The following is an 18,449-nucleotide window of genomic DNA, read 5'->3' as shown; positions in this document are numbered from 1 at the left end:
ACTGCTCAGTTTGGAGGCAACAATTTCCTTCCTGTTCCTGGACAGCACTGACCAGCCCATCCAGAATTTACACTTAATAGGAAAACCCATTAAAGTACATAATACTCTCATAAATAAGTGAAAGTAAGTATTTTACTTTAAATTATAACCTGTATCGTAACAGGATCAGATTTTTAAAGACTTCCGTGCCCAATGACACCAAGAGGAGGAACAAAGCTGTCACCAGTACCCCAAGATGGTAAGTTTGGGGTAAAAGAGAGGAGCCATAAGATGTCCATAAAGTTTCCTAAGAGGGCAGATAAACAAGATGAATATCGAGCTCAGGGAAACAGGTCAATTTGGTTGTCTGTGGCTAAAGCTGGCTCATGAGCTAGATCAACAAAGCAACCCATTCCTGGGGTTTAGCCTGATTATTCCAAAACACGAACTTAGGAGTACCACAGTTGTTCAAAATGTTGGTGCTCCTGAATGAGAGCTGAATTAAGTTCACTCAAGCAGAAACAAAACTCAGAGATACTACGACGTATCACATTCTGGCGTGAGAAGCAGGTTTTCGTATCCTAGCTGTCAAAAACCAACACAAACTCTGAGTTCCAAAGCCAGAGCTCTCACACACAATAAGGAATATGTTGTCAGAATTTTTTTTTGTCAGCAGGAAAGTTCCTGACACTTTTTCATGGTTAAACATCAGAGTTTTGAACATGTAGTTCAATACAAAACACTGCTCTTCAGTCCTGTTCATATCTTGTGAACATTGAGGATGTTAACACAGGACTTAGTGCAGCCTACACTTAAAACCAGAATAGTTTAAAAACTGCTTAGGTGCAGCAGAAGTATAACTCTTTCCTCTTCAATAAAAAAATAAATCAAGAAAAAACAAAGGATGAAAGAGATTTTTCAAACCCACAGGGGGTCTGCACACTCATTTATCATCCGTGTTAACAGCAATAAGCTGTCCAAATGGCCCTGTGAAATCAGAGGCTGTTTGCTCCAACTGATCAGAAGTTAGCAGTGTATCTCCCGGGCTAACCAGCTCTCCCTTAGTTTATTATCAGTACTACCCCTCCTAAATGACATTAACACGTTTAGCTCCAGCAAAACTTCGCTAGCTGGCCGTGGCCAGCGGATTTCGGGGGCTGGGGATGTAGGCAGCCATACTTTCCAGCCTAAAGTTTAACTTTCCCTTAGGGCAGCATTTCTTCTGGTGACTGGATACTGGCAGCTTTTGTGTTCTTCATTAGTGCGGTGATTAACATAGTGCTAGAAAGTTCTCACTACACCTCACTGCTGTTCCAGCGCTTGCTGGCAGATCTATTGTGAGAGATCCCTGAGCAGCAATGCAGCCCTAGCTAACAATACCAGAGATCAGGTACATTTGTATTTACTCTTAATACCTACATATCTACCCGAAGTCATAGAAACCCCTGACCAAGCAATAACAACTTTAATGGGATTTTGTGAATGAAATTCCCATGGCAACAGCAAGAAACAGAGTGCCAGGAAATACAACCGATTGCGGTTTTATGTGTGTTAGAGGGTTCTAAATTCGGAAAGAAACTAAGAAATAAGCAGCAGAAATCAGTGGACCCACGGGGTTTCCCCCCTCATTCAGCATTTGAGAAACAAGCAAAATAAACCAGAAGGCAACCAAAGCAGCACTACGGCATCAGGAACAAATTAGCAGCCGTGCTGGGGTACGGAGCAGACATTTGGCACACGGGGAATGCGATCTACCTGATACCAGCTCTCAGCTTTCTATGAAATCTGCTCGTGATTAACATGCAGAACACTACACTTCTGAAAGGACAATGGTGGGAGACCTTCCACAAAGCCATCATTTTAAATTCTAAGGCCTGGAAAATTTCAGGCCTCAGGCCACGAACAATGGTGAAGGCTAACACAGCCAAGCTGCAGATCCTGACAAGTTCTGTGTATATCACTACATCGGCTTTAGACTTTTTAGCTGCATCGTGCAGACTATGCAAAAAAAAATCTGACAGCGAACAGGGTCCCTCCCTTGCAGGCGTTCTGTTCCAAAGGACTCCTTTCAGAAAAGCTTCCCTAAGGACGGTGCTGTGATCTCAGGTACGGAACGGCAATAAAGCGCACTTACAAGGCAAACAGCAGCAGGGTCCCCAGCAGGCTGGAAGCCACCAGCGTTCGCTGTGACAACAGCCCTGTGCCGGCTCAGCGGGCGCCGGGCTCAGCCCCCGAGAACAAAACGCCATCCCCGCGGCTGCCGCCGCCCCCCGCCGCTCGCACACACCTTGCTCGTGCTCCTCCGCTCTGCCCGGCTGGTTGCCCATCTCCGGTGGCCGCCGGGCTCCTCCCGAGCTCCTTCAGGCCCCCGGCGCCCCGCTCATGCCCGGTACCAGCGCGGACCTGCCTTCTCCCTCTGCCCCTGCTCCAGCCAACTCCAGCGGGGCGCGGGCAGGCAGCGCCTCGCTAGGAGCTGGCGGCAGAGCCGCGCTGCGGCCCCCGCCGAGGCAGCTGCGCCTCCGCCTCCTCCCTCATTCCAACCTCGCGCTCGGCGGGCCGGGCTGGGCAGGGAGCGGGCGGAGCGGGGGCAGCGCCGGCCGACACCCAGCGGCCGCCGCGGGAACTGCAGCGCTCCGGCCGGGGCGCGGGGGTCGCCCAGCGCCGCTGCAGCCGCGGTCCCCGGGCTCCGAGCCGGGAGCGACGCTCCGGCAGCGGATTGAGCGGAGCTTGCCTGCCCTGGAGCAGCCGTGGCGGACGGGGGGGGATCGCACAGAGCCCGTTCCGGGCGATACAGAAGGATATTTCTAAGCAAAACGCTGAAATGCGGCTGGGAGTGAAGGAGGGCAGAGGGACCCTCGGCAGAGACCTGAGCGGCCAAATGCCTCCAAAGCAAAACCAACATTAATTTTCCACAATTCCACCACCCGAAGCATGCTTACGATGGAGCAAACAGACCCTGCCCACAGATCTAACTACACTGCTGAGCACAGCACTGACATGTCTGGGCAAGGGCAGCTCTTAACCGTCACAAAAATGAGGGGACCCAGTTTCAGAAATGCTCAGCATCTTGTGAAAACATAGGTACCCAAAGGATGCTGAAATGAAGACTGGACTCCTCTGAAAACCTGACCGTGATTGTGAGCATGAGCCCTTTCTGACAAGCCCCATCTATCAGATCTGCTCTGGTATCCTCTGGGGCTATGCCTGGGTCAGCCCAGCACTCTCAGCTGCTCTCAGCCTCCACTGGTGCTGAGAACAGCACAGCAGGTTCACATCTCTATTATATTAAACAATATACAGGATACACTGGATACTACTAAACCCTATTGCTCTTCATTGAAGTAATTTCCGAATTTCCCTTCATACTAGTAAGCAAGCACTTCTTGCTTACTTGCTTCATACAAGCACTAATAAAACAACAATCAAACCTGACAGCCACTACTACATCTAGACCTGCAGCCACAAAGAGGAGCAGATTTCATATCATATCTCTATCATCAATATTTTTGCCTATGACTAGCACTGCAAGAGCAGCTGCACAGGACAAGCCCACCCAGAGCCTGGACAACAGCCCATCTTTCAAAAAAATCAGGGTGCTCCACACTCATGGAGCCCTGATGTACATGGGGAACAAGGATACTGAATGACTCTAGTGATCAGTTTCCACTATGTGGATAATTAACAGAAACATCTTGAGGCTTGTTGAAAAACAAGAGGGTTAAAAAAAAATTCAGAAATAATAAACTAATGTGTCTCCCAGACTCAAAACATCCTGAAAATAAAACATGGAGAATTAATCTAGTTGTGAATCCATCACTTCAAATAAAATATCTGGGGACCTTTCAATATGATAGAAGCAGAATTTTGCTAATATTTCAGTGCAATAGGATGAGCTCATTGTCAGTCTTAAGCTTTCCATTGTTCTTCTTCTGACACTTTATGGATGAAGTGAAAAGTTTTCATACAGCTGTCTATATTTGGATGACATTAAACAATTCCTGTCTGCTGCTGTCTTATGACATGTCAAACACAAAATGCTTTGTTTAATGAATAAGCCATCAAAGTTCTAGGAAAAGGAAACAGTGATACTTCATTCTTTCTCTAAAAGTCGTCTTATGATCTCCTAAGTCTTATATCTTACTGTGGTGGGTACTGAGTCTGCCCTTTCCAAGGTACAGATGCAAACATCCTCCAACTGCTGTTGAAAGTATCTCCCACAGAGATTTTCTTCCATTATAGACTTCTGCTTTTCTTCAACAGGACTCACCTGAGAGGCTGCATTAGCTGAGAGAGTCTGTTGGGCTGATAAATCCTGAAGCTGAGCATTTATTACTTCATCACCTGCTTTCTATTTCTGTAATCACAAAAGGGAATAGCCTAACAAGGTCCCCGTGCAGCACTGGTGCAAGCCTGGAGTAATTATAAAATGTAATCACTGAGTCAGAGCAAACACACCTGAAATCTGAGCACTGTAGAAGAGTCAGGACTGCAAGAACCAATCTGTTACTTTTGACAGTGGCACGAAACGTAAGTCAGAACATTCTAACACCATGATAGGGAGAATGATGTCAGGCCAAAGACTTCTAGCCCAGGTCCATAATGAAAGGTAAAGCACAAATTTTTAAATACAGGTACAGCATGAGCAGAAGGCATGGATAAGAGATTACTGCTTAGGGAACTTGCAGCTCAAGCTGAGGAAAAAGAAAAAGGAGGAACAGCAAGCATGGCATGGGGACTAGGTAATCAATTACAAGAGATGCATGGCTAAATCTTTAGGCAACTATTTGTTACCTGAACATTTTTCATTACTTTCCCTTCCTCTTCAGTAATAAAGGTATAAAAATGAATGAATGAATGAATTTCATCCCTATAATGCAGATTAGCTGGTCTCTTCCTAGGCGTGAAGCTTGACTCATCCCTTTGCACTTTGTTGAACTGCCAATAAAACTTCACAAACACTCCTTTCCTATATAGTGAGAATAGGAATGAATTACTGAAGGTGTGACATACATAATTCTTTCATCTCTCTAGTCAAATGACAGGACTTACTTACCAGGCATAACCTCTCTTTGCATCCTACTCACAACACAGCAAATGAATGAGTGTAACTTCTGTTCAAACTGTAATCCATGCTCACAAGAACAAGTGTGAATATGCCACCAAATCTCAGATTTGGAGTGGCCAGGTAGCTGACAGTCTCTCCAGAAGGCTGAGGTCTAAACAAGTTACAGATACTGATGCTGGAGTAAACAGAATGGGCCCTAAGCATGGGCATCATGAACACCAAAGTTCACACTATCACACTCTCCTTCTTCCACTGATGCTAAAGATTTTACGAGCACCAAGTACTTAAGTAGCAGGGAAAATAAATCTACAGAATTTGTGTATCATTCCCAGTAGTGGACCCCAAAAGATTAGGAATATAACATCTAGAGCTGAATCCCAGATGAGCAATAGCTTTTTTTAACCATGCTAGAAACAAATTTTTTGTAGTGAAGATATTTGGTGAGGTCACAGTTCATGGCACAGACCAACAGCCTTCTAGAAACCCATCTGAGATGGAGCTGTCAATCCCTCTCCTCTTGCTTTACAGTATTAAAATCTAATGTAAGCCAAAAGCTGCTGAAAAGAAAACAGTGGGGAAAAAAAAAATACTACAAGGAATGCCAAGCCCTCCCCGATCTGCATACTTGTCAGACCAGGCCAGCTTTGCACTCCTTTCCTTCTCCCTCCCATTCTTTAAGTGCAAACACAATGGCTCTCTGCCAAGGCATTCTGGCTGCAATACATTCAGGCCCAGAGAATTTGTGTTAAGGATCATTTCTCTTCAAACCAGCTGAAGGAAAGCTGATAATTAACCTAGGGCAGGTAGTCAGAGCAAGGTTGTGTTGACTTTGCTGAACAACTTCAGTAAAGAAGCCTGAAAATAAATGAAAACAAGCTGAGAGAGCCTAGATTTGTGCTATTCCTGGAGCATCCAGGCATGCTCCCCTCTCTGTTTAGGTGTCCCTAACAAGGCTTTTGGGATCACCACAGTTCCCTTACAGCTGTAATGGATCCTCCCTATACATGTTGGCTTGAGCCAATTAACTGTCAACAATTTAATGACTTAAGTCATTACAGCCTTCAAGATTTAGCATTTCAGTATCCCTACCACACACTGAATCCTCTTAACTGGCTCGGGTCCCAGAGGGGCCCACGTGTGCCAACAAAGTCATTCTCAGGGGAATACACAGAGGAAAGTGTCTCTGTCACAGGTGGTTTTAACAAGAAGCTGACTGCAGAATCTTGGAATGTGTTAATAAAGATTCAGCACAGGAAATGTAAATTCTGCAGTAGATTAGGACAGCAAGAAAACTGAAAAAGGTACATTCTGCAGACAGTGTTGTCAGCAGAAGTTAATTCCTACTTGTTTAATAATGCAAGATGACTGCAGCCAGGCTGTGAATGCCTCTCAAAAAGCCTGTTATCCATAACAGGATCAGGTATCAGAAATCCTACCAGACAGCCTCTAAAATGTACTGGTCTCACTACACTCCCAGTTATCAAAAAGGAAAAAGATGCCTGAAGAACAGTCATGTGAAACAGCCCCACTCCCAGCCATTCTGGGATGCAGAACTATCCATGGCTTAGGGAAGGAAAGAGCAAAGCTTCAAAGAACATGAAAAACAAAAACATACAGGAACATTTTCAGCAAAGGCATCAGCAATCAACAACTGTATTTGCAGGTTATGGCAAGAAAAAAAATCCTTGTGAGAAGAACTAAGAGAAACTTGACAAGTAGCAGCCATAACCTAAATCTGGAATGCCAAATTTGATATACCTCAAATCTTGAGCTTTCCCTTTGGAGGATAGTGAGTGAAATCTTCTAAACTGGTGCTGAAACTCAGTCTGACTACTTGACACCTGGGGAATCACACAGAGAGGAAACATTTTGCTAAGGAATGTCAGGGAGGTTCAGGTTCATGTTTGTAGCAATATGTTAAACATCCTTGCAGATATTGAGAGGTGTGTGTAGATGTCAATATGCACATCCAGCTGCATGTACAGCTGTGGATGTAAATGCAAACACATTTCCATTGCTTTGCCTGTTCAATTCCTGAAGCACTTCTTGCCAATTTGAATGCCAGCCTGACAAAGCAATATTTTGAGTCTTCCTTTCCTTTTTATACAACTTTTGGAGCTAGAATCTCTTTGCAAGAAAGAATAATTATGCAAGATCTGTGTCTTGTACCTGGAAGGGGGGGCAAAATGCAAATGGCTTTCCAGATGAGGTTTTGAAGCATATTTACAGCTCCTGGGAAAGCCCAGATGAGCTCAGCCATTTGGTTGCAGTGAAGCCTGGTGGAACAGAACATACCGATCTCATTAACGTCCCTCACACTTGGCACTATCGTTCACAAGAAAAATGAGACAGTAACGAGCCTCAATGCAAAGTGCAGCAACCTCTCCCAAACCTATAGCAGTGCTTTGATGTGACAGATCACAAAAAGCAGGCGCTGTCAAAAGCTGATGTATGGCAGAGTAAAAAGGCCCCAAGGTCAGAGAGCTGTCCTTCAAAAGCAATCACTTTCCTTTTTCCTGTCCTAATTGGGGTGCATTAGCATCTTAGGAACTACTAAATTGTGAGTTAGATTTTTTTTCCTCGGATTTTTTTTTTTTTTTAAAGAAAGCTTTTATTTAAAAGATAATTTCTTGCATTTTCTGGCTGCAGAGGGACAGCTTCTGGTCTGGATTAGCTTCAAATTAATCTGAATTTTTACCCTACATCAGAAAGCGGCACACACTCACCAAGCAGGGAAGTTAGCTGAAAGAAGACAGTAAATTTGATGAAGTCCATATATTACTATCAAATAGCAAGCTGAAAATGACAATTCTATGAATGTGCATGAAGCTCTGAAACCTGCAGTGAGCCACATTTTCAATTTTGCTGGGAAAGAAGCATATCTAATGAGCTGTGTGCAATAAAACATACACCAGTCTCCCCTCTGGAATCAGCCACAGGTGAACAAGTCTCACCAGTGATATTCAAGCTTTCCCAGCACTGACAGCAGTGCTGGCAGGGGCCAGTTGGCCTCATTTAGTTAAAGCCTTTCTTTTCTGAATATCAGCACTATCTACACAGAAAAGCTGCAAGCAGCTGTTTTAGAGGGAAATCAAGACTTTTCACATAAACTACATGAAAAGCAAACAATGATGGACAAATGGAGTCATGGTATGTGCTCTACTAGCACTAGGAAGGAATTGAAAATACACAGGTATCATATTTAGTCACTGGGACATTAACTCTGATTCTTGGGCAGGAATGTGGATGACAAATCACAGAAAAACTCATCAAAACCGAGCCCTTCCTTATTGCAGCTGAAGATTGTTCAACCCAATATAACCTCCAGGCCCTTCTATAGCTTTCACTGATTACGCCACATTTCTCGATACTTTTGTTTCCCTGTTTAATTTGATGGGTTTATTACAAGAGCCTGTGTTGCACAGCAGCTTCATTTCCAATGCTGGCAATGTTCCTTCCTGGGATTAGCAGCTTTTGTCCAGGTAACCTGCAGGGTTCAGAGCCTCGACATGAGATGCTGAGGAGATAATTGAAACTCTCAATATCTTTGAGCTCCCCTCCCCTATGCTCCTGGATTGGCACCATCTCCAGCCTTGGATGTGGATCAACTCAGCAGGAACACACAGAAAGCAACAGGCTTTTGTTATTTTGGCTGAAAACTCAGGCCAAGTATTGATTTTTCCCATTTTATGCATTAAAATAAATGGTAATTTCTGATGAAGCAGGGGGTGACACAGCAGGCCACCCCTCACAGTCCTGCTGGCATCTTGGCTCCTCCCAGCCTCCAAAGATGTAACACATCCCACTGTCACTGTGGGAAGGTGTGGCACCTGTCTCCTGGTCTGGGCTTTAGAGAGAACCTGAGCTTGTCAGCAAAACAACCAGAATTTCTGAAAATACTGAGGTAGGTGATAATAGCATTGTTATTGACAGTTTCCTATTGTTTCTGAGGCAAAAATCAAGCTGTCTATAGAGATTTAGCCTTTATTTAGCTTTAAAAAATAAGCTGATGAAGCAGCCTGAGAAAACAAAGTACAGCTATCTCTTAATTACATTTCAAGGATAACTGATACCTCATATTGGAGCTGGCAGCACTCGATATAAAAATCAATATATTTCTGAGAAATGGGAATGGCTGAAATATTCTCAATGCTTTTGGATGATGTGTGACTGGACTGTGCCATGCCCATATCCTGGCTCTCTCTCTTTTCTGATGTCCAGCATAAGACTCCTTTTGGTTCCTGTCCAACCTGACAGATAATAGCAGCTGTCACTGAAATCACATCAAAGCAGCACAGGAACATGATTAAACCAGACAGCCTCCAAGGAAGTTTTCAGTAAGTGCTTGAACTGGGAGTTTGTAGGGACTGAATGACAGAGCAAGGATTTGGAATGACTTCCAGGCTCCATTGAGAAAGTAATTTCACCTGCCTGAACCTCAAATTTTCCATTTGCATACCAGTCCTGCCATGCAGTGCTCTTCCTGAGAGGTATATGATCACATAAGAAGCTTTGAAATTCTCTGTGAAATTGCATTTTTTAAGGTTATTTGGCTTGCAGACCTCAAAGGAGCAGAATCTGAAGTCATTGATTTCCTACAACCCTGAACCTTAGGAGAAGAGAGTCTGAGTTTCTCATGAAAATACAAACTTCTCTATTTATACATTTCACAATCATTTCTTTACTATACAGCTTCATAGACTGGATGGCTTTACAAGTGCATGCATTAAAATCAATATTCTCCAAGATCAGTGAACTCTTCCTCCTGTTTCACAATTTTCACAGCTCTTTTTCATCTACTGAGACACTAAAAACAATGCCAGAGCTCTGTAAGCTTGGTTTTAACAAACCCAAACGGCTACTTCAGGACAGCACATGGGAAGACATTACACTGAGGATAAGGAAGCTGAATACAAGACATTTATTTCTCCCTGTGTGTCATTTCCCACTGCCTGGGATTTCAAAACTGCCAAGGAGTTACAAAACCAAACATCACAGCACAGAACTTCCAGCCAGAATCAGTCTCCAGCTCCATTTGCTCAACTCCACTCGCCAAGGATGGCTACGTGGGCTTGGCCTCATCCCCCTTTAAGTTGTTTATGATTTACTGTGTTACCTCCCAACAGGACAGACAGGGGTAATTCCATCAATAAAAGGCTGGAATAAATAACTAAAACTCCACCAAGGGCAGCGTAGAAACAGCTCTATTTAAACAACCACTCTTGAGGTCAATTATTTATTATCTGCAGCATTTGGCACATGTGTTATTGCTCAAGGTCAGCACAGAAATGGTGGACAGCCACAGCTAAAGAAGAAAGAAACCTAAGCTTTTTTATTTCCATACCTTTTTCCCTTTAATTTCTCTCACACAAGACTATAATACCAATTGAGTACCACCAGAGTATCAGTATTCTATTCGTTCCAGAGTGGCTGGAACGAATAGAATATCATTTCAGCAAAATAATCAATTCACTCACTTGAGTAACAGACAAAGAGAGCCCAACCTAAAGCACAAACAAGGGGGAGAAATAATGCCTGCAGCCAGGACATGAAATGAAAACACAGAACAGATGAAGGCCATCAAAGAAACCAAAGAATATTCAGATTTCAGAATAAATTTCTAGATTTACACATTTGGCTACATACACAAACATCTGCATTTCCCAGCTACTGGAACATTCTCACTTGGATTAGCTCTACAGTCAGCATTGCATCTTGATCACAATCAGACTATTTGGGATGCCATTGCAATAAAATATAGCAGCTGAAAATGTTCTCTCCTTTCCTCCTTCTGTTCCCTGGAACACGCTGTGCCCTCTGTCATACTCACTGTTAGTTCTCTTAGCAACAATACACCATTTTAGTGGGACTATTGGTATTTTTTTCAGTGTGACAAAGTATTTAGCTTGTAACCTTGCTTACTAAGATCAAGCACCTTCCAGTGGCCCTGACAGTGACATGTTCTCAGAATACAGCTGGATTTCCAAGCACTCTTTTAAACTATGGAACCACTGTAAAAACAGACATGTAAGGCACTGTACACCCACTTATAATAATCCCCATAAGAGCTGGGACAGTTCTAAGTTAAAAAAAAATTTAGAGGGGTAGCACATACATTCTTAAGTGTTTATCTACACACTTGTACTCTTTTCATTCTGCATTAATATTCCCATTCATACTTCTAGAAATGCTGATGCCAAGCAATAGATGATGTTATATCCAATGATGCAATTTAAAGTGGCAAAGCAATACCCAGATGTAACTTGACCTCCATAAACCATTTCAGGCTTTGTATTTAAAGTAGTCGTCATCATAAATCTCCCTCCTCCAATCCCAGTTATTATAGCTGCATGCAGAAGAGGGCTCTCTATTCCAGTGCTTGTGTTTTGGTATCTGACATACATATTCCATTCTGGAATCCCTGCAGTGCTGTTTCCCTGGCTGCATTCCCAGGATCCTGTGCTGCATCATCTGTACAGGTTTCCTTCTCCCTGCGTGGCTCCTCCCAAGCATCATGCCTCTTTATTGGCTTGTGAATCCCAAATTCCTTTGGATACAGCTAGTCTTTAAACTAGAGGATTTACACACTGATAACAGCAGAATGGGGTCTGTCCTTGGGTTACTATGAAACATTTGTGCTGTTACAAGACACATCATTTTCTTCCAGGGGTATATAAAGGTTTTTATACTTTCTTTTCTTAAAGAAATTTCTCTCTGAGAGTAACATTGTTCTGTCACACAGCCAAAACCTGCAGAGGCTGTGACAAATAGGGAGGTCATGGTCAAATTTAATAAGAGCTCACATTCCCTTGGAAATGCCACCAGGGAGCAGACAAAAGCAAGCATTTGCTGAGCTCCTGGGGGACAGCAGAGCGTTTGCACTGAAGCCCTTGGTATGCAGATGGTGTCACTGCCTCTCGAAACAGGCTTAGGTCTGAAACCTACGGGAATTAGCTGATGGGGCTGAGGCTGCTGGGGAGAGCGTGCCCCGGGGTAGCTCGGGCTGCACATGAGGATGCCCAGGACTGGCTCTTTGCTCTCACGCCGTGTCCCAGGAGCAGCGAGCGGGGAACCAGCTCTGCTCACTCAGTAGAGGGAGAAGAGAGAATGCTGTTGATAAATGGGGAAAACTTCAGAGAGCAAGCTCTCCATTGCACTACTGCTCTGGAGACAGGGGGCTGGGCTGGGTCCACCCCGCCCCGGCCAGCCCGGACCCACAGCCGGGACGAGCGCGGGCCACCGGCGCCACCGCCTGGCTACTGGGGCTGCCCAGGCTCCTAAAACCATCCAGCGCCTCCCTTTGAAGCTCATTTCGCTGGCTCGTGGGGTGTAGGGTGCAAGGCACAGCGTCCTGTGGCTGCGACAGAGGGAAAGGCACGGCTGTGCTGCACGGGGGATAGGGAACACTGCAGGGACCTCGGCACACCAAGTGACACTCAGAGCACGGGTCTGTCCTCCAGAGCCTTTGTGCCTACCTGGGCTGGGCTTCAGCCGACTCTCAGCAAGCTCAGAAATGGCTCCAGTTGTGATGGTCTTCTTCAGCCTGGAGACTCCCGAAGCTGCTGCTGCCCCAGGTTTTGTGAGCGTGTCCTCACTGCTCGCCCGCTTCAGCTGCAACACAGAGGGTGGAACAGGTCAGGACCCTGAATAGTCCCATCAGTTAGTTCAAAATGCAAGATTCCTTGGAAAAAAATTAACATTTCCATAACGTAACCCCATGGGAATATTGCCTTGATAACTGGACTACATAATTTTTGTATTTGCTTTGCATTCCAGGTTTTTGTGAAGTGGGTTAAGAGATAAAACACTGTTCCAACGATGAAGAATGAAAATAGGAAAGACTGTTCAAAAATGCAAATAATTAGAAAGCAAGGAGAAAATAGTTTACAGGAGTAGTCTACTGGCAGCTGGCAACTTTTTGGGAAGGAATCTCTGGTGACACAAGTCTGCTCTAAGTACCTACTCAGGAAACTCATGGAACACAAATACAAGGTAAGATTCAAGGAGAAACACTGAAATTATCTTGCTTCAGCAAGCAGAAGTTGTAGTTTATCTCAGAACTTTGGTCAGCTGATTTCCCATTTGTGTGCCTCTAGTAACAGCCTCTAATTAATTTCAGGAAAAATACTTAAAGTATTTTAAAACCAAAGCTTTGTAGAGTATCCCTAGAGCAGTAGTTTTTCTATACTTTTGAGTTTGTGGACACCTAAAGTGTTTTCTCAAATGAAAATTCACTTTCTTTGAAGCTGTCCAGTGACACCCGGGGGTCCCTGAACCACAGGCTGAAAACCACTGCTGGGTTAAGAGAAAAGAGAGCACACAACAAGCACTGTTCCTATTTAGTGGTTCCTGAATGTGAAACATTTAAGCAAAATGAAATCTTTCAACTCTAATTCCTTCTCCTTTTCATCTCCTCCTCTGACTCAGAGTCTGTGGTTTCCTGGACCCTGTGAGCCCATAAGTTTCAATAGCTGAAGTGTTGATGTGCTCCAGGATACCAAACAATGAACGTTTTGCCTTCTGGCAGAGGTTTTGTCAGCTCACTCTGAGGAGGAGAATGGAACAACCTGACTTTCTGACCTTTAGAGAATTCTCCAGTCTCTCTGAAGTAATTTCTTCAATGTGTTCTTTCCTATAGCAGCAACTATGGTGTCTTTTCTACTCCCTTTCTTCAAGGAAGCCACTTTGATGATTTTGAATTTGCAGCTGGACGACAATTTGAAGGTATTAGCTGTCATTAGGAAGAAATCTCTCCACAATTAACACTAAATTTAACAAATCAATCGTATCAGATTTCCTGATTAGTCTCCTCAGCAGCATTCCTTCAGAAATGCTGCCTCAACCACACTGCACAACCTGCCTGGAGCACCAGATTGAAATCCCCTATTAATGAGTGCATCTGGGAGTCTGCACAGCAAGTTAAATAAATTAATCCTTTCCTTGAAAAACTGTGACAATTAATGAAGATTTAATCAAGAAGAGATCTAAATGCTGTACCCTGCTATGTGCTGTTCACTAAACTTTGTTACTAGGAACGGTTACAACCTTGGTCTGGATTTGGATGACCAGGTTATTTCTGTTTGCTGGCTGCAAGGGTGCAGATGCAGCAGCATTTCAGGTGTATTACTCCATTTCCTTAAAAACATTACTTGGACAGAAGTTTCTGCTATTTTTAAAATATATCTGTATAGAAAAATAGGATTCATAAAATGCATTTGTTACATTGCAATATCTGCTGTTAATATGTTTTTTACCTTGAAGGGAGAGGCACAGGTTTTTAGGAATGCTGGAAATTCATTAATAAATCTCTTTGAATTTCTTTACATGTGTAACTATCAGCTGAACTAAGAATTTGCCATTTGTTTTTCTCCATCTTCAAAGTGTAGGCAATTCCCTCCCCCACAGAGTGTACAGAAGCAGTGTCTCCCCCAGTACATGCAAAACACTTTCAGAAATGTGTATTAATCTAACATACAACAAAATTTAGGTCTCTCTACACTTAATACAGTGGATGTAGTAGTCTGAGGACTAAACCAAATCTTTGACCTGCAACAAGACTGGAATGCTTGAACAGTCTCCATGGATTAGTACCTTGCTGAGCCGGGATTCAAAGGCAAGGGAAGTGGAGGACTTGGATGTCTTCATTCCTGTGGAGGTGGTGGAAAGAGGTTTTACTCTGTCAACCCCATGGCTCCCTTGCTTTGCTATTGTGCTCCAAGGCCTGGCACTACTCTTCATTTTCTTCTCAAGTAACTCCGTCTACAGACTCTAAAAAAAAAAAAAAAAAAAAAAAAAAAATTATATGTATTTATACACTCTCACAAAAATATAAGTTGTCTTTATGTGACCTGAAAGGGCAACAGAGATATCTGGCACAAGTTTGAAGGGCTGAAAAGGCTGTGCTAAACTTGATTCCCCCCCTCAGACACATTAGAACTCAGCCCAGAGAAACCTTCAGAGCAGGCTACAGCCACTTTTATTTTTCGTACCAACAGAACACCACTGAAGGAACATTAACTTTTTTCTTTTTTGGGGACAGTTTAAGTCCAAAAACCTCTCTCAGGCACAGCAGAACACCTGTGAATGCTGAAGCACAATGAAAGAGGAACTGAGAACACTGAAGTCCACAGCAATTTCAAGCAACCTTGGGATAAAAAGAAAATTACTTATTTTACTGTTAGATCCAGCATCTTCAACCAAAATAACACTCACTTTTAGAAAGTCACATGAGAAGCAAGTTTCCTCAGATGGATGGAAAATATATCTTTAACTTATCAGAGTCTTCTAGAGGAGCAGCAGTTGATGTTGCCACAGTGATAAAAAGATGTTTCACAACACCGAGATTCACAAAACCTAGAAAAAAAATATCAACTTCCTTGCAAACAAAGATCCAGATCCACTATTCCTCAGAGATAAGCTTATGCAAGAGAGAAATCCTGCCAGGAATCAGCAAATAGACGTGATTTCCTTTTTTTGGACGTAGCTGAACACATTTCAGCTGCCAGCAGGAACAACTAGCCTGTTTCTCTCAGTAGGCTGACAGCTGCCAATTAAACAACTCCCTCAACTCCTGGAGATTTAAACCCATTTATTTTCACCAGCCATTGCCCAATCCAAACCATGAGCAGAATAAAGGAATTATTTGGATATTTTTTCAAAGTCTCATCAGCCTGCTGGGCTGGGAATGTGAGGGAGGGGAGGTGGCCTGATATCTCCTGTCCTCCTCCACTTCGTATGAGCAACACTTTTCTTCACTTTCCAAAATAGACACAGGATGTAGCTGTGGCTCAGCCTTGTGTAGGCAGAGGGTAACTTGCTCCTTGTCTGTTAAACAGGTAACCAGAATATCCACAGGGATCAGCCCAGTGCCTCAGCAATGTGCTCACAGAGGAAGAGTGAACTTGGACAACATCACTTTGACAGGGACACCGAAGCAATTTATTCCTGGCTGAGTCAGGAGTGGCTCTGGTCACATTTTACATCTCATAATTTGCTTTGTACCTGATTTCACATTCATAAGTAAGAACATTCACTGAACTCCCAGGACACAGATCTGTCTGGGGCCAAGGTGGATTTGACAGTGACAGCAGCCTCCAGGTGCCACCACGGTCTGTTCAGGGAATGTTTCTGCACAGAGGCAAAGGCGATGTCAAGTGCTCTGCTGCTGTTCTGGAGAGAACAAAGCCAGCGAGTGACATTGCCTCTGTTCGTCCTTGGTGCCTCTTGCAGGGAGGGCTGTTTACTCTCTCCACAGCAGCAACCTAGCAGCTCCTAAATAAAGGAATAAAAAAGTTACTAGTTGTTGCTAAGTATAGTCGTCACTCCATTAAAATTCTTAACGCATCCAGTGAGGAGCCATCCACTGATCTCATTAAGAATCTTTGGTGATGGTGATGCTGATCACTGTTTTAAAGCCCTGACAGATATGTAAACTATATTACAAGAGATAATATTATTTAGCATTCCCACAGCTCATGATCCACCTTAGCAAGCTTTGGTGCTTTACAGTATTTAAAAACCTATTTTTTAACAGGCTCTTAATCCCTTTAACAGGCTTTTGACATTCACTGTATTTATATGGGTGAACAGGCAACTACACATGCAAACTCTCTTGCTGATTAGATCTCCAAATTATGCAGATTTTGGTTTTTTGCAGATCCAGTGGTTGCACATACATTGCTTTATTATACCCTCCGGTTTTCTTCATAACTGTACCTCATTTTCCTGCCTTAAGCTGTACAGATGCTGTCTTGATATCCAAAGGAATTTAATTTTGAGTCATCCATGACATTTTAAAGTTGCAGTGGAGTGATAGGCTCATTAGAACATGATGTTAGGGGTAAAAGGAAGAGGTACTTTAAAAAAAAACAAACCCAAACCACAGCTCAAGAAATCCAGCCAGTAGCCTGAGGCAAACTGGCTTTTTCATGTAAAGAGAGCTGAATTATTCGCCATGCGGATTCAATAACATTTTACTGCACCAAGCAGATGAAACTAAAATTGAGAAGAAATACCTGGATTTATTAGTGTTTATTATTAGTTTTCCGTGTATTTATAGGAGAACTGGCATTTGTAAAAGATGGAGTTAAGACTTCTCAGGTATTTGGCTAACCTGAATTTGCCTTGTAGATGAAGATTTCTATCTCTGAAGTGGGATTCCAAGACTTTCCACAAGCCTTATATGGACTTCAAAGGATCAAGGCAGGTTGCACACATCCTAAGCTGCTTTCATTCCTAAGTAGGTGACACATATTTGAGTTATTAGAAGTACTGCTTCAGGAATAGTGCAAAATAAAACTATTTAAAAAAAAGAAAAAAAGAAGAAAAAAGTGAAATAAAAAAGTCCTGCTGTTCTTTGATGAGAGCAGAAAATCCATTCTCAGAGTCAACATCAGCTTTCCCCCTTCCCGAAATGCAATTTATTGCATTACAGTGAAACAAACAAAACAAAAAAAGCTCCATGGAAGTGGTGAGCAGTGGGGACAACAGAAAACTCTGCAGTTCAGCATCATAAAATTGCTCATGGAAGGAGCTCATGGTAGCAGGAAACAAAAACTATTAACTTAGCTATCCCAAATGTCCGCAGCAATCAGGACAGCAAACACTGGCAAGGAGGTTTCTCTAATCCTGGTGTAGAAACAGCACATTTATAAAAAACATCAGATCCAGCTCTTATCTACTTGTCTTAGAAGTAACTCTACTGTATTTTCAGTAAATATCAGCCTTTCCTTCCACAAGGACCCCAGAGAGATTGATTTGATCTCTAGGCTACCCACACAAGGAGACTTGAAAGAGAAGCAGCTTTCCACAAGAGACACAACCAAGCTGTTTCCGCACACACAGTGACACAAATCACTTGTTTTACACCCATTCTGTTTCAGCAGTTTCAGATAAGAGCTGCTTCTGTCCACTCTCATGGGAAAATGACTCGCTTTAAGCAATGCCTGGAGCTCTGTGGTTTTATTTTTCATTTTTTCACATCTCACAGGGAATTTTCCTTCAGAAGCAAACAGAATTAGTGCCATCCTGAGATTCAAAGTCTTTCTTTGGCATCAGGCAGAGCAGGGCACTCAGCTGGACAAACTAAATCCCTGTAGCATGCCCTGCTTGGAGCTGTACTCTGAAAACATGAGGAAGCAACCCCATGCTGAAATAAATGAGGACTCAGCAAGATGGAACATCAGAGCAGCAAAATTGGTTCTATTGCCAGGCACTTCCAGACTGCAGGGGTTTGGGGTTGGTTTTTTAAAAACCTTTTACACCCAAACGTGGTGTCTGAATACACCTCTACCCTGAAACAGGTGCTGCAAATGATAATCAGAAAGTTTACCAAAAATGTAAAGCTGGTCCTGACAGAGCTTTTTCTCTCAGTAATCCTCAGAATTCCCTGCAGGCATCAGCCTTT

General features: G+C 43.3%; 1 protein-coding gene across 6 annotated transcripts in view; it reads right to left on the bottom strand.

Moving 5' to 3' along the window:
- SPECC1 (sperm antigen with calponin homology and coiled-coil domains 1) overlaps nucleotides 1-18,449 on the bottom strand; it is an 87,842-nt gene that overhangs the window by 52,869 nt on the left and 16,524 nt on the right. For 3 of the 6 annotated variants that reach the window (XM_019287590.3, XM_019287591.3, XM_010402400.4), the window contains exons 2-4: nucleotides 15,257-15,397; nucleotides 14,636-14,812; nucleotides 12,520-12,655 (exon numbers count right to left, since the gene is read on the bottom strand). In XM_019287590.3, coding sequence (XP_019143135.3) covers nucleotides 12,520-12,655; nucleotides 14,636-14,782 — 283 coding nt within the window. In that variant the 5' untranslated portion in view covers nucleotides 14,783-14,812; nucleotides 15,257-15,397. Of the gene's footprint in view, nucleotides 1-2,266; nucleotides 2,514-12,519; nucleotides 12,656-14,635; nucleotides 14,813-15,256; nucleotides 15,398-18,449 lie in introns of those variants that run through there. The other 3 variants (XM_039562897.1, XM_010402399.4, XM_039562898.1) reach the window with 2 other exon arrangements.

This window comes from Corvus cornix, chromosome 19 (genome assembly GCF_000738735.6).
Source record: "Corvus cornix cornix isolate S_Up_H32 chromosome 19, ASM73873v5, whole genome shotgun sequence".
NCBI classification, from domain to species: Eukaryota; Metazoa; Chordata; class Aves; order Passeriformes; family Corvidae; genus Corvus; species Corvus cornix.
The sequence above is the reverse complement of the archived record's forward strand: the minus strand, read 5'-3'. Positions and strand labels throughout refer to the sequence as shown.